Raw genomic sequence first — 12,402 nt, forward strand, 5'->3', positions numbered from 1 at the left:
ACGACGCTGCTTTGGTGACGGTGTCCCTGCTGGATGCAGCTCAGTGCGCACGGCTGGCCGTGGTCGACCTCCTGCTTAATATGGAATATTTGCGCCGAGCTGCCAAATCTATTTGTACCGAGGGAAAAATTGAAGCCCTGGTGCAGCGATAATTGGAAAACCATTACATTTCGCCGTTTTTTATGGCTTCTGGCTCCAGAGTCGAAGAGGGAAACGCGGATGGTGTTTCATGGAGACTCATAGGCCCAGCCTCGGAGCTTTCCAAGAAGCGCTGCCGTCTAATGTACTCCTCCTTCGGCCACAACTCAGATGTCTGCCTCTTCTATGTGAAGGGGGAGTTTTTCGCAATGGATGCCCGTTGTTCACACTCTGGTAAAAGAATCAACCTATCAACACCCAGATCCGTACTCGCTTAGATTAACCCGTTATGTGAATTACATCCAGTAGCCTACGGTTAATGCATCTGATGACTGTAACTTCAACAGCACATAATATGAAGATCATTGTTTCGCCACTTGAACGGCATCATGTCCCTTTTGATGCGTCACAATCACATGTAGAAGTCATTGTGTGGATACTAAGTATTTGTTTCGATTTCCTGTCTCCCCCCCAGGTGGTCCCCTGTGTGAGGGGGACATCGAGGAGGCTGATGCAGTCCTGCAGGTTTTCTGTCCTTGGCATGACTACAACTTTGACCTCAGGACTGGGAAGTCAGGGACCTTCTTACAGGTCAGTGATGAAATAAGGCTTAGTTTCATAATATCCAGTTATTTTTCCACCAGAATATCTAAATATCTTCCTGTGCTCTGTATAAAAATATTTATTTTATTTGTAGTTGGGTACTTTTCTCTTGTATAGATTTGTTTAATCATTTGAATTAGGTAAAAAGTCATATGATCAACTTTTAAGTAGTAAAGTTTAATGAGCAGTCTAGACTTGCTTCAGATTCCACAAGCTCTTCCTTATTTTCCATTTTCTAATCTAATGTCTTTTGTATATTGGCATGATTTCAACTACCAAACAGTCGAAGAAATATAACCACAAGTATTCTGTTGGCATCAAAGTCAAGAGTTTTCACAGGAGGGTTTACTAGCTTTTCATCTTGTTAACATTGATATTTAATCCAGTTTATGTGCTGTTTCCACAGTAGCTCAAAGTGGGGTGTTTCTTTTCCATCTTCCAGCTCTTATGTCTCTGTTTTATTGTTTCAGCAACAAGTGTATGAAGTCAAGCTGGAGGACAGCAGTGTGTATGTGAAACATACCAGTCATCTGTCCTTACAGCCTTTTCCTGCAGATCCGAAAAGCTGAACAGCCTCAGCACACCAGACTGTGTCATCCTTCAGCCCTTTGTAAGACCTCAGATTCTCCGATTGTGGAGCTTCCTGCCTGTAGCGAGCTCACTCTGGCTATTTTTAAGGCTTGTTCCACAACCCAAAGCCATTCGAAACATTCCCAAGCCTTATCTGTCATTTTCTGAAAACCTTTTTCACTTTCATTTCTGTGAACTCAGGATGATATCAAGAGGATTGTCTGATGAGGGCATGACATCATGAAATTGTTTTCCTTACTGGCAGGGAGAGCTCACTGCTGTTTTTGATAACACACCAACACAGTGGTAAACATGCAATATACTGTAGCCATTGCATTTTTTTGTTGAAACTGACTGAAAGGTTTACATCCCATTCCTCAAGCTCTCTACCATACCTGCCCAGTCTTGTATACATTAATAAGAAACTATTTTATGTTTGGACACAGACCCTTAAATATTGCCTCTAATTTAAATACAAACTGACAATGTGCACAAATTATAATTGCTATTATGGGATGAATTCAAATGCAGGTAGAAATGACACCTTTGTGTCTTGCTGTCTTATTACAAGTGATGGGAGGCATTACAATGTGTGAGAAATATTGCACTAATCTAGTGATTTGAAGGAGGATAAAATCAATAGTGCAGATGAGTAAAATGGATGTCCCCCTGATGTCTTGGCAAAACATCCAGATGCTAATTATCACTTGTTATGTGGTGTAATTTTGAGGTCCAAAAATAACTGCCAGTGTATTGGAATAAGCAAGATAGGTTTCCTTTTATGAGCATAAAGCTTCTACATAGTTAGTGGAAGATTTTCTATTTAACAGATTGATATGTATGACCATGTTCTTTCAACTGCTAATATCTAACTAAACTAAATGGTCTCATGGTTACTCTCACAGTTTTCCTTTTCTTCAACACTGTAGTCTCAAACTATTCCACTGACAGACAAGCTGCCACACTTGTTGAGTTGTGGCCTTTGGTTGAATAATTATTCCAGTGATGTCACTCAACAGAATTCTGAATTTCTAGAGCTTCTGGACTGTTTTTAACCCGCATAAAGTTCCAGCAAATAGAACACACTTGCAGGGCAATGGAATTACGATTGGTGCCACTCCCAGTATTAAGATGTCTCCACCAGCATTTCTTTTCATTCCTGGACTGTACGTAGACAGGTATGCAAATAGCCTTTAACCCTCATGTTGTGTTCTGGTCAAATTCGATTGTTTTAAAATTTTATCTCTGAAAAATGTAGGTAATTTGATCAGACTGACCTTGGATTCCATGGCTTTGTCCACAAAGGATTTCAACACAAAAATATGAAGTATCAATTTGCATACAATTTTGTTTGCTTTATTCAACTTTTGAACACTCTTAGTGTTCGTGGTCAAAAATGACCGGTCAGTAGAAATGAATGGGGGAGACAACAATTACTGTAAAAAACTGAGCTCAGGTACATTCTTATTTGTCAGATGGACACACACACACACACACACACACACACACACCTTGGGCTCCCTGGAAACCACTACAGGAACCTTTGCCCAGTAGAGTCTCTCTCCCATGTGAACAACACCTGTGTTGGCAGTTCTCACAGACAGTTGCAACATTGTTTCAATAGCACTGAATTTTTCTCATAGCTTTGGTATATAAGGTCTTGCTCACAGTTCGTTGTATGGCAGCACCATGGCAGGTTGATAAGTGAGGCTCTTGATTGCACATTTGATCACCACACTGGTGACACGGAAAGAGGCTAGGAAACTGACAGTGAGGATGGATTAGAGGAGGAAGTGTCAGAAGATGAAGATGACATGAAATATAATCCAGACCAAGAAGTAACCGATGAGGAGGAATCCAGTGATGAAGAGGATGGCCATGCTGAGGCTGCTGTCACATTTCAAAGAATGGGAACTTATCCTGGTCTTCATCCCCCACCTGAGAATCCAGGTAGGCTTTCATCTGAAAATGTCATCAGGATGACTCCAGGACCTACAAAATATGCCATATCCTGGATTGATGGCATCAAATCCTGCTTTGAACTGAGTCCATCAAAACCACAGTGATAAACATGACCAACTTGGAGGGGAAACGGATTTACAAAGACAACTGGAAGGAAATGAATCTGCCAGTAGTTTATGGGAAGCAGAGTCTGGTCAGAAATTTTCGGGCCACCATGTAAGTCCACCCATGTTGTCACAGGTGATTCACTTTGACAACTGTGATACAAAACCAGGCCATTGTCAACAAGACAAACTGGCAGCGATCAGAGAGGTTTGAGACAAGTGGGTGGCGTGCCATCCTCATCTATAACCCAAGTCCAAACAGCACAGTGGATGAGCGTGTGGTTGCTTTTAGTAGACGCAGCCCTTTCAAGCAGTATAAAACACATCTGATAGACTGATGAACATTGTAATGTTATTGTTCTTGTTAGTTCTTCTTTAATGTATTAAGACATTGATCGTGGAATATTATGAAATTGTCAAGTGTAGTTTTGGGATAATTTCCTTTGTACACAAATAAAATATTCCTGGTCACTTTTGACCAGGACCACAACAGGTGTTACTTTATGTGACTGTATAAAAATTTTAAATGGTTTCAAAACAAATGTCCTTGGTAACTTTGACCCAAAGTAGTCTGTGATAAACAGTTTACTATGTTTCATCGGATTATTTATTATAGTCAAAATAATCCAGAAATTATGTTTTTTGGAATGCAAATTCAAGCTCAGATCAATGAGGCATAAAGGCCATAAATAACAAATAGAAGTTTTAAACTTGTAATGTTCACAAGAACTTGTTGATAAAAAATTTTAACACAATAAATAGTGATAATATATGTATTATTACACTCTTTATGATGAGTTTTAATGGAGCGGTCATTTTTGACTGGGAACACCAAGTTGTTTAGCATGAAATGAAAACAACATGAAGGTTAAAAGGCACCAGAGGAAAGCTCATGACCTGAAATGCACCACTGACCCAGGAAAAGTGAAATGTGTGTGCACTGACGTGAGTGTAGTTACTAATTTCTAAGTGGTGAGAGCAGTAACTCATATTGTGTTAGCAGTCAAGAAGGTGTCAGTGACACAGTGGCTCAACACTCTCCTTTTCCCCCCTACTGTGCTCATTCTTGCCCAACCTTATTACAATAATAATTCCACTGGCTAAAAATGTTGTGTGCACCAGATATCTGGCTGTGTGCATTATAACTCATCTGGGAGGGTGTAGCTATTTTTTGTCAGTGGAAAAGTCAGTAAACACTGGAGGGTTTCTTTTTTCTTTCTTTTTTTTTTACATCTTGGCATAACATCCCATGAGTGGGATCAAGACATAGAAGAAACCAGCATTCACATTAGACTTTAGTTTTATCTGTACAAATAATTTTTCATATGCCCATTGAATTTTAGTGCATTTTGCCCCTTTCTTGTTTCTTATGTGAACTACAGTTGTTTGGTGTGTCTTTCACTGGGAGGTGAGAGAAGCAGGCTGGACTCAGATAGCAAATTCACAGTTCTGGTCAAAAGGAGTGTTTATTATAAGTACAGTGAACAAAGCTGATGGACACCGACTGCAGGCTGGGAATTGGTTCAGGTCAGTGTGCTCTAGGTGAACCCTGCAGTTGCAGGACTAGTGCAGATACAGGAGTTGTAGCTGGCTGGCTAGAGGCCCAGTGGCGTCAGTAGATAACTCGAGGGCTGGAGTGCAGGAGAGGAGTCATCCAGCAAACCCAGAGGCAGGTTGGTAGGAGTGCGCAAAATCTGGAGGTGAACTGCTGTGATGTGGATACGTAGAAGGCTGTGAGAGGCAGGGGAAAGGCCCAGGTAGTAGAGGAGCTGGTGCAGGCTACCTCAGGAGATGGAGCGTTGCAGATAGCCAGATGAGCTGCTGTGGAGTCGCTCGGGGTTGGTAGCTTCTGCAGGAGAAACTCGGAGACAAAAGCTTACCTCCAGAAATGAGACATTTTAAAACTTTTCTGACTTTTCCATGTTTCCTCAAGACAAAATCAAAATGTTTACACAAAAAATTTATTTACAGTTTCTTGTTCATACATTTCTAGCAGATTTCATAAAACATACAGTTAACACAAAAATTCAGAGAGAAACAAGGAGCTTGCCATTGCCATGCAATAGTTAAGCGTTTACAAAGGATTATCATACTTTTTTTAACTGGAGCTCAGGATGGCATCCTGGAGCACAGTGGCAAATATACACCTCACTTTGTGTACTCCAGAAAGTGGTGGAAAGGTTCAAGGATAACATCCTGTATAAATTATGATCTCTCTGAGACCAGCTGGACAGTATAGAAGAGAAAATCTGTTCATGCTTAAGTTACTGTTAAATTGTGAATTTCTGGTGGATTTGTGCTTTTCTGCCCTGAAGTTACACGGTGCCCGTCAGTATTACATGCACCCAGTGAATTCTGTGACAGAGAGGCAAATTCAGGTGACGTGTTTAAAAAAAAATCCGCTTCAAATTTTTAAATTAATTTTGCAATCATTATAATACTGTTTTTTTTTCATTCATACAAAAGCTGAGTTTACCAGAAGACCTGTTAACTTCATATTTACCATACAGATATGAGCACGGTATCACTATCATCTCACTCTTGCTAAGTAAGCAAATAGTATATGCATATTTCGCAAAATGTCAAACTTTCCATTTTAAAAAGCTCCATTAAACCATATTTTTGTTATTAACATTGAATGACTCCCTATTACTACTACTACCACTCCACAAATATTCATAAATAAATAAATAAATAAATCTTTGGTGTTTTATCTGTTCAATTGGCGCCTGTACTCTGTACTTTATTTGATTCTAAAGACATGGAAAACATTAACCAAACACTGCAGAAGTTATTTTATCTCCTCTGACGTTCCCCAGAAAACAATGTAACTGGAAAGCTCTTACTTCCCATGCATAATGTTTATTCAAGCTGTTATTGTTACCTTGTCCATGTAATTCATCTCCTCATGAATAAAAAGTCACTTTCAGCTTTTCCCATCTTAGGGGCCACCACAGAGAATCGTCATATGTTATTTGGCACGTTTTGCGCCGGATGCCTTTCCTGACACAACCCTGACTGCAGCAGCAGGAGCACTGCGCCTTAACCACTAGCCTACCAGGGACGGATTCATCTCCTCATGAATAAGCCAATTATTCTGTTAAAACAGTTTCCAAAAACCTGCATTCCTTCATGTACTTCATGTGCAAATACTTTTATAGTGATGGACTAGTGAGGCCAAAGACCTCTAATAGTTTCATTTGCTTTTTTCCTTTTACCAAACAGTGCCCCAGTGTGATTAAATCTTTAGATAATCTTTTTCTCTTATGTCTTTGATGTAACATTTCCTCCAATTGCTCTACAGCTGCTGGGCCTCCTCAGCTGACCTCAGACACCATGGCAAAGGACTTATCCCTTCCCACACCTGGATTCAATCATCATTTTCCTTACAGGGTGGATGCTATGTCTATAGCAAGGGAATTTTCCATTCCATTTCTATATTCTAACTCTTCTGCTGAGGATGGCCCACATGCCTGTCATTAGAGAGGTCAGCACTGATGATGAAGGCATCACAAGAGGTCACACTATAGTTTTTTCCAGTTTTAGTGTCTTTCTGGAGTTTGTTGCTCATAGTACATAATGGACAGAGATACAGTAGTTCTTTAAAGTGTATCAAAGTACAAGTGTGAGGTTACAATACAGTACATTTCATTTACATAACTCCACATTGGCATTGATGGTAAATCCACTTCGTCTCAATATGTTATTTTTTACTGAGCTTCATTCCTGGAGCTTAACTAATTTGGCTATTTGGGCTCGAATGTTTTAATAGTTCTCATGTTAATGTTCTATATAATTATCAGCCTTTGTTGGTTTCTTTGATGGTCCCCCTTCTTTGGTTTTAGAGTAGTTCAGCTTGAAGAGTTTCTGCTAAGGGTCTGTAAGAGCTCATTTTATTGATAAATAAACTTGGAGCTATTATCTGACTTTTTTTCCTTTTACAGACTTCAGCTAAAATAATCAGATATTCTTTAGCTTAATAACCTATCTGATTCAATAAATATCAAGGTGTATACTTTAAAGTAATATCGTTACACATATTGTCACAGTGACAGTATTTATGAAAATGTGTCCAGGAAAATCAGAAGTTACTTCTTACATATTGCTCAGGTGTTAGAGGATGATGATACAAAGGTTTTGGCTCCACTGGGAGCTTTAACTCCCACTGATAATACCGCTCTCTTAAACTGAAAAAATTACTGTGATTTTCGAATTGTAAAATCAGCTGTGACAAGCAGCAAAGCAAAAAAAAGTAATAGATTCTATGCAGTTCAAAGAATGAAAGAATGATTACAAAGCTGGGAAATTACTTGCTTAGATCACTCAAAATGAGTCTTGTGCAAGATCTCGTACAAACACCTTATACCACACCACGTGCCACATGTACTGAAGGAGTCATGTCATTTGCCAGCAGCACTTTTTATGTACTGTAATAGTTTGTTACATGCTAATTTTTAATAATTTTCAAGTTAAATTATACTGCATAGTTATTGCACAAGACATAAAAGCAGCTCACAAACACATTAGTCAACAACAGAAAAAAGTCCATGGTTGCCTTTAAGGTACTCTAATGAAAAACATTAAGAAGCAAGAAGACTGAAAACATCCTCTGTTCCCTGGGTGGCATAGTGTACGTCACCCCACTGTCTCTTCTGAGTGTGCCTCCCATTAGTAGAGTTTCTGAGTTTGTAGGAAAAGGGCTCAGTGTCTGCTGCAGACAGGACATTTTGATCTTAAAGAAAAGTGTGAGTTCAATGGAAAGCAATAGCAAATTATGAAGTGCTTGGGGCCTGACATGAACAAACACCTGGAAGAACTGAATGCCATTAATTAGATCTATAAAAGTTACATTCACTAAAGCCAGCTGAAATCTGCTCATTGCTAAAATTAGACCACAGCCAATTAAATAAATTCCAGTAACTGTGTTACATGTAGACAAATGATACTATAGGTGTCTTTTAGGGGGAGAGAAAAGTGAACATACCAAACCCTTCAAGTAAGTAGAAGACTAATGAATCTCTTCAATCACACTTGATGCTTTTGGTGAATTGATATCTATGTCAGTTTTGCAATTTTCATAATCAAGAGAGAATTCATACTCATCCACAGACAATTTTTACTTCTTTGATACTGTGCCATTGTATGAGTCTCAACTGAAGACCTGGAAGTAAAAAGGAAAGGACATATAAATCATTCTGATATTGCCATTGGTGTAAACTTGTACCAAATTATCTTATCTAAACCTACTTCTTGGCACTTCTACTGGCGTTGCTGTGTGCGCGTGGATACTCTCCTCCTGGTTGTATAGCTGCCTCTGCGACTCTGGGTCCCGCCCTGCTGCTCGGAAGGATAGACCATCACCCGGGTAGATGACCTCTGCACCTGCCGACCCTCCATCTCCCTCATGTCCCTTGCCATCTGAGACAGTGTCAAACCTGGGTTTGTCTGCAGACGCTGGAAAAGGCTCTCCCTGTTAATTTTCCTCTCTGGACAGTTGAAGGTCAGTGCCACTCCAGTGTCTGACTTCATCTCCCTTGAGAAACCATCTGAGGTGCCATCAAAGCAGCGCCCAATAGCAATCTCTTTGGCCACCCTGGGATTCTGGTCTGTGACTGTGTAGATGCCATAGTTGTGTCCCAGAGGATCAACAGGGGCCAGCATGGTGAATCCATGGGACTCGTTGTTTAGAGCAACTGGTGGGTGTTTGATGAGATACTCTTGCAGGAGGTTATTAGTGCTGATCCTGTGACAGTTCGCCTGTGGGAGGACTGTTATGAGAGATCGGTCTACATCAGCTTGATCAAACAACATGCCGCTGCATTTGAACTCCAAACAGGCTGCTGAGGTGTTGGCCTCTCGCATGTCCCGGGTGCTCCGAATGTCTCTAATGCCATAAAGTTTGCCGTTAGTCACCCGGTGTGTTCCTCCTAGATTCCTTGACCTGACCATCACCTCCTTCTGTCCAAGGATTTTGACCTTAATGAAGCATGCTCTGAACTCTTGGGGATTAGGCCACCATGAGAGGTAGTCTCTTGTCCAGGTTGTCAAATCATTTTCCTCAAAGGGGACAACATTGTACTCATACTTGTCCTTTTCCACTCTGAAGAATCTGAAATGATTTGCATCAACAGGGGCATTTTCACATGCTATCAAATTCTGATATGGATATATTGGCCCATTGGTCTCATCAAAGTTGTTTTGGTTAGGCTTTGCCAAGTTAATTCTGAAAGCTGTTTTCTTCAGAGCTGGATCCTCATGATCAGAGCGTTGGTAGTCTAATTTATCGAGATATGGCTGGGATACTCCAATGATGTTTGGATTCATCTTGGGAGAGGAAGGAGCTGCTTCAAGTTCTTCCCCACTGATCATTGCAGTGACATAAGCTGTGTAAGCATCTGGCCTCTTGGCATCACAGAAAGCCGGTAAACAGGCCCCATTGGGTCCAGTTATGACACTGTCAAAGCGACCCCATGCCCTGGGATTAGAGGAGTAACCAGGTTTGGGTTCCAGGTTTATCAGGCTGATCACGACACCCTCTAACTGTTCACTAGGAAGAAACTTGTCACTCATGTAGGCGCGGACTTTGACATAGCAGCGTCTGTTTTCAGGCACATCTAAATTGAAGAGCCTTCGCTCTCTGATTTCCATGTTGCCTATGAGAAAGGTGCGCTCCTCTCGTTTGCTCCGCCCATGACCACCAGTAGTTGTTGTGGTTGTGGAGAAGTCACTCTCCTCTTCCCAGACACCTGTGTCTGGGTTTAAAGACCACAGTTTCATTTTGGGAATGTGCTCCTGCATTTTGACGTGCTGTGTGTCCAGGAGGACTTGAACTGCTCCAGCTCCAAGCACCTCTTTGTTGGTCTCATCTCTGAAGTCCACAGAGAACATGCCGTAGGTCCTCAAAGGTAGCATGTCACCTTCATCATCCACAAAGTTGAGGTCACCAGGGGTTGCAGCTGCTGTGGTGATATTTCTTGGGTCAATGAATGTTACACTGGCCTTTACAGTTCCTTCATAGACGTCTCCATTGTCCTTATGGAAGGAATTGGGAGGAATGACTAACTGACCAATGGGATCTTCCCCTTTAATATCTCCCAGGTCAATAGAGTTTGTCTCTCCTGCATTGATGTCAATCGGGGCCTGCTTTCTCATCACCTTTACGTCATGGTAGATGGATCCACCTTTCTTGTCAAAGATGAACACCTTAGGAGTGTCAAGAAACGTCTGAGTAGGGTCAACAAAATTCACTACTAATCTCTGTGTATCTGGTGTTATTTGCAACATGAAACCTCCTTGATATCCAGTGGTGCCCACCCTCTCTTTTCCGATAAAGATGTGCCCAAAACGTAGAGGCTCATTATTGTCAGCTACGACCACTCTACCACGAACCAGCACAGTTGGCTGCACACATTTCTGACAGCTGCACTGTGTGACAGCCCGGATAGGAAGACTGTAACTCCCACAGTCAATGATTCGACTTTCCATCTTTTGAACCCCACAACAGAAACCAGCTCCATCTTTGCAGCGCATATCATAGTCTAAGGAGCCAGCACATTGGTTGTGAGGGCAGCGGCCGGCATTGTAGTGCTTAGAGTCAGTCCCAGGTTGAACACAGTCAATGGGCAGTCTGATTAAGTGTGTTTCAGGAGTGGAATTGCACGCTGGTGTTCCTTTGGCTGTGAATTAAACAATAACTTACAGCTAGCATTGATATGACACTAACAAAAGACACACACAGAATTTATGCACGCCAGTTCAGATGTTAAAATGTGAATGACATGAAGTTGAAGAGAACATTTATTTACCAACTATCAAGCTGGGAATGATTGTTCACCCAAACACTGGCAGAAGAATCAGTGTGCATGATATCATGGTTCAGCTTACTGTAGGGTCAAGTGTACTTTTAAAGCTCCCCATTTCCTAAGTAAATCATTATTTGAAAGCAGGAGAAGCAATGTGATGTGAATGAAATACCATTACAGTTTTGCTGATGGCTTTACAGTCAGACTTTTGCGTTTCCTTTGATAAACAATTCTGTTCACACCTCAATAACACCTCAATAAACGGAAATTAACATATTTTATATAAGATTAAATTAAACCTTTGCATAATACAAAATGTGAAAAGAAGAAACTGCACTGGGCTGAAAGAATAAGATGTCTTTGTCATCGTGCTCTGAAATGCAGGTGTAGTCCCCCACCTATGCAGTGGCTCCTGCCTTATTAACCTTTGGAGTTCAGGGATTTGCCTGGGACGAATTGCTTCAGCACCTTTCATAAAACCCCCCTGTTTGTTAATCTGTGTCTTAGCTAACAAGCACCTGAAGGATATAACCAGTGTGTAGCACTCCCACAGGGATGTGGAAATGCATACTTGTCTGACACAGAAAGAAAAGAAACAGGATTTATTGACAATCTTGGATTTCACTTCAACACAGTGTTCTGGTGAAATTGGGTATGAGGTTTTGTAAAGTCCAGAGCCATCTCACATAGCCATCTGTTTATAAAGCCAGACCTTCAACCAATATAAACATAATAAAACATTCTCCTTTGCATTCTGCAAGGCCTGATATTTTTATTTTCCAATTCTATTTGTCTTTGTCTTTGTTTTTTTGAGAAAGTGGTGAGTATATGTCATCCACGCACCCTCCTCTGATCCATCGGATTAACCCTGGTGTTCTGTTAATGTGGCAAGTCCTGTTCTGCACATTGCATCTTTTGTGATATGACTTTTTTTTCTGTGATGGTGGAAGTGTCTGAAGGACTAGTTTATGTTCTGAAGCTTTCCTAGTCTGAGGTGCTAGACCATATAATACATACCAATCACAGTGAGGAAGGCTGGAGAGGACTTGATGCTGCCTGCAGGGCTGCTGGTTTTGCAGTAATACTCTCCTGACTGCTCCAGCTTTAGGTCCGACAGTACAAGATCCTCTTCATACTTGTACACTTTCCTGTCCAGCAGAGTCCCATTGTGGTACCTTTGGAAAAATAATACATTTTTTAAAATTACATTTTGTAATTTTTTT

At 40.9% G+C, this 12,402-nt stretch overlaps 2 protein-coding genes across 2 annotated transcripts in view; one reads left to right on the top strand and one right to left on the bottom strand.

Annotated features, from left to right (window-relative positions):
- Positions 1 to 10: 10 nt before the first annotated feature.
- LOC109966956 (Rieske domain-containing protein) lies at positions 11 to 3,998 on the top strand. The gene is made up of 3 exons (XM_020612227.1): positions 11 to 372; positions 614 to 729; positions 1,212 to 3,998. Exons 1-3 carry the CDS (start codon positions 183 to 185, stop codon positions 1,308 to 1,310), a joined length of 405 nt encoding a protein of 134 aa, XP_020467883.1. The 5' UTR covers positions 11 to 182; the 3' UTR covers positions 1,311 to 3,998.
- A 3,924-nt stretch (positions 3,999 to 7,922) lies between these two features.
- The window catches only part of cilp2 (cartilage intermediate layer protein 2), an 11,188-nt gene continuing 6,708 nt past the window's right edge, over positions 7,923 to 12,402 (bottom strand). Inside the window, exons 6-8 of the mRNA XM_020612283.1 lie at positions 12,197 to 12,354; positions 8,625 to 11,053; positions 7,923 to 8,538 (exon numbers count right to left, since the gene is read on the bottom strand). Coding sequence (XP_020467939.1) covers positions 8,637 to 11,053; positions 12,197 to 12,354 — 2,575 coding nt within the window. The 3' untranslated portion in view covers positions 7,923 to 8,538; positions 8,625 to 8,636. The remainder of the gene's footprint in view (positions 8,539 to 8,624; positions 11,054 to 12,196; positions 12,355 to 12,402) is intronic.

The sequence above is a fragment of the Monopterus albus genome, unplaced genomic scaffold, assembly GCF_001952655.1.
Source record: "Monopterus albus unplaced genomic scaffold, M_albus_1.0 scaffold122.1, whole genome shotgun sequence".
NCBI classification, from domain to species: Eukaryota; Metazoa; Chordata; class Actinopteri; order Synbranchiformes; family Synbranchidae; genus Monopterus; species Monopterus albus.

Coding starts and splice junctions, on each gene's coding strand:
- LOC109966956 (XM_020612227.1), top strand. CDS start 183: ATGGCTTCTGGCTCCAGAGTCGAAGAGGGAAACGCGGATGGTGTTTCA. Junction 373..613: donor TGCCCGTTGTTCACACTCTG/GTAAAAGAATCA, acceptor TCTCCCCCCCAG/GTGGTCCCCTGTGTGAGGGG. Junction 730..1,211: donor AGTCAGGGACCTTCTTACAG/GTCAGTGATGAA, acceptor TTATTGTTTCAG/CAACAAGTGTATGAAGTCAA.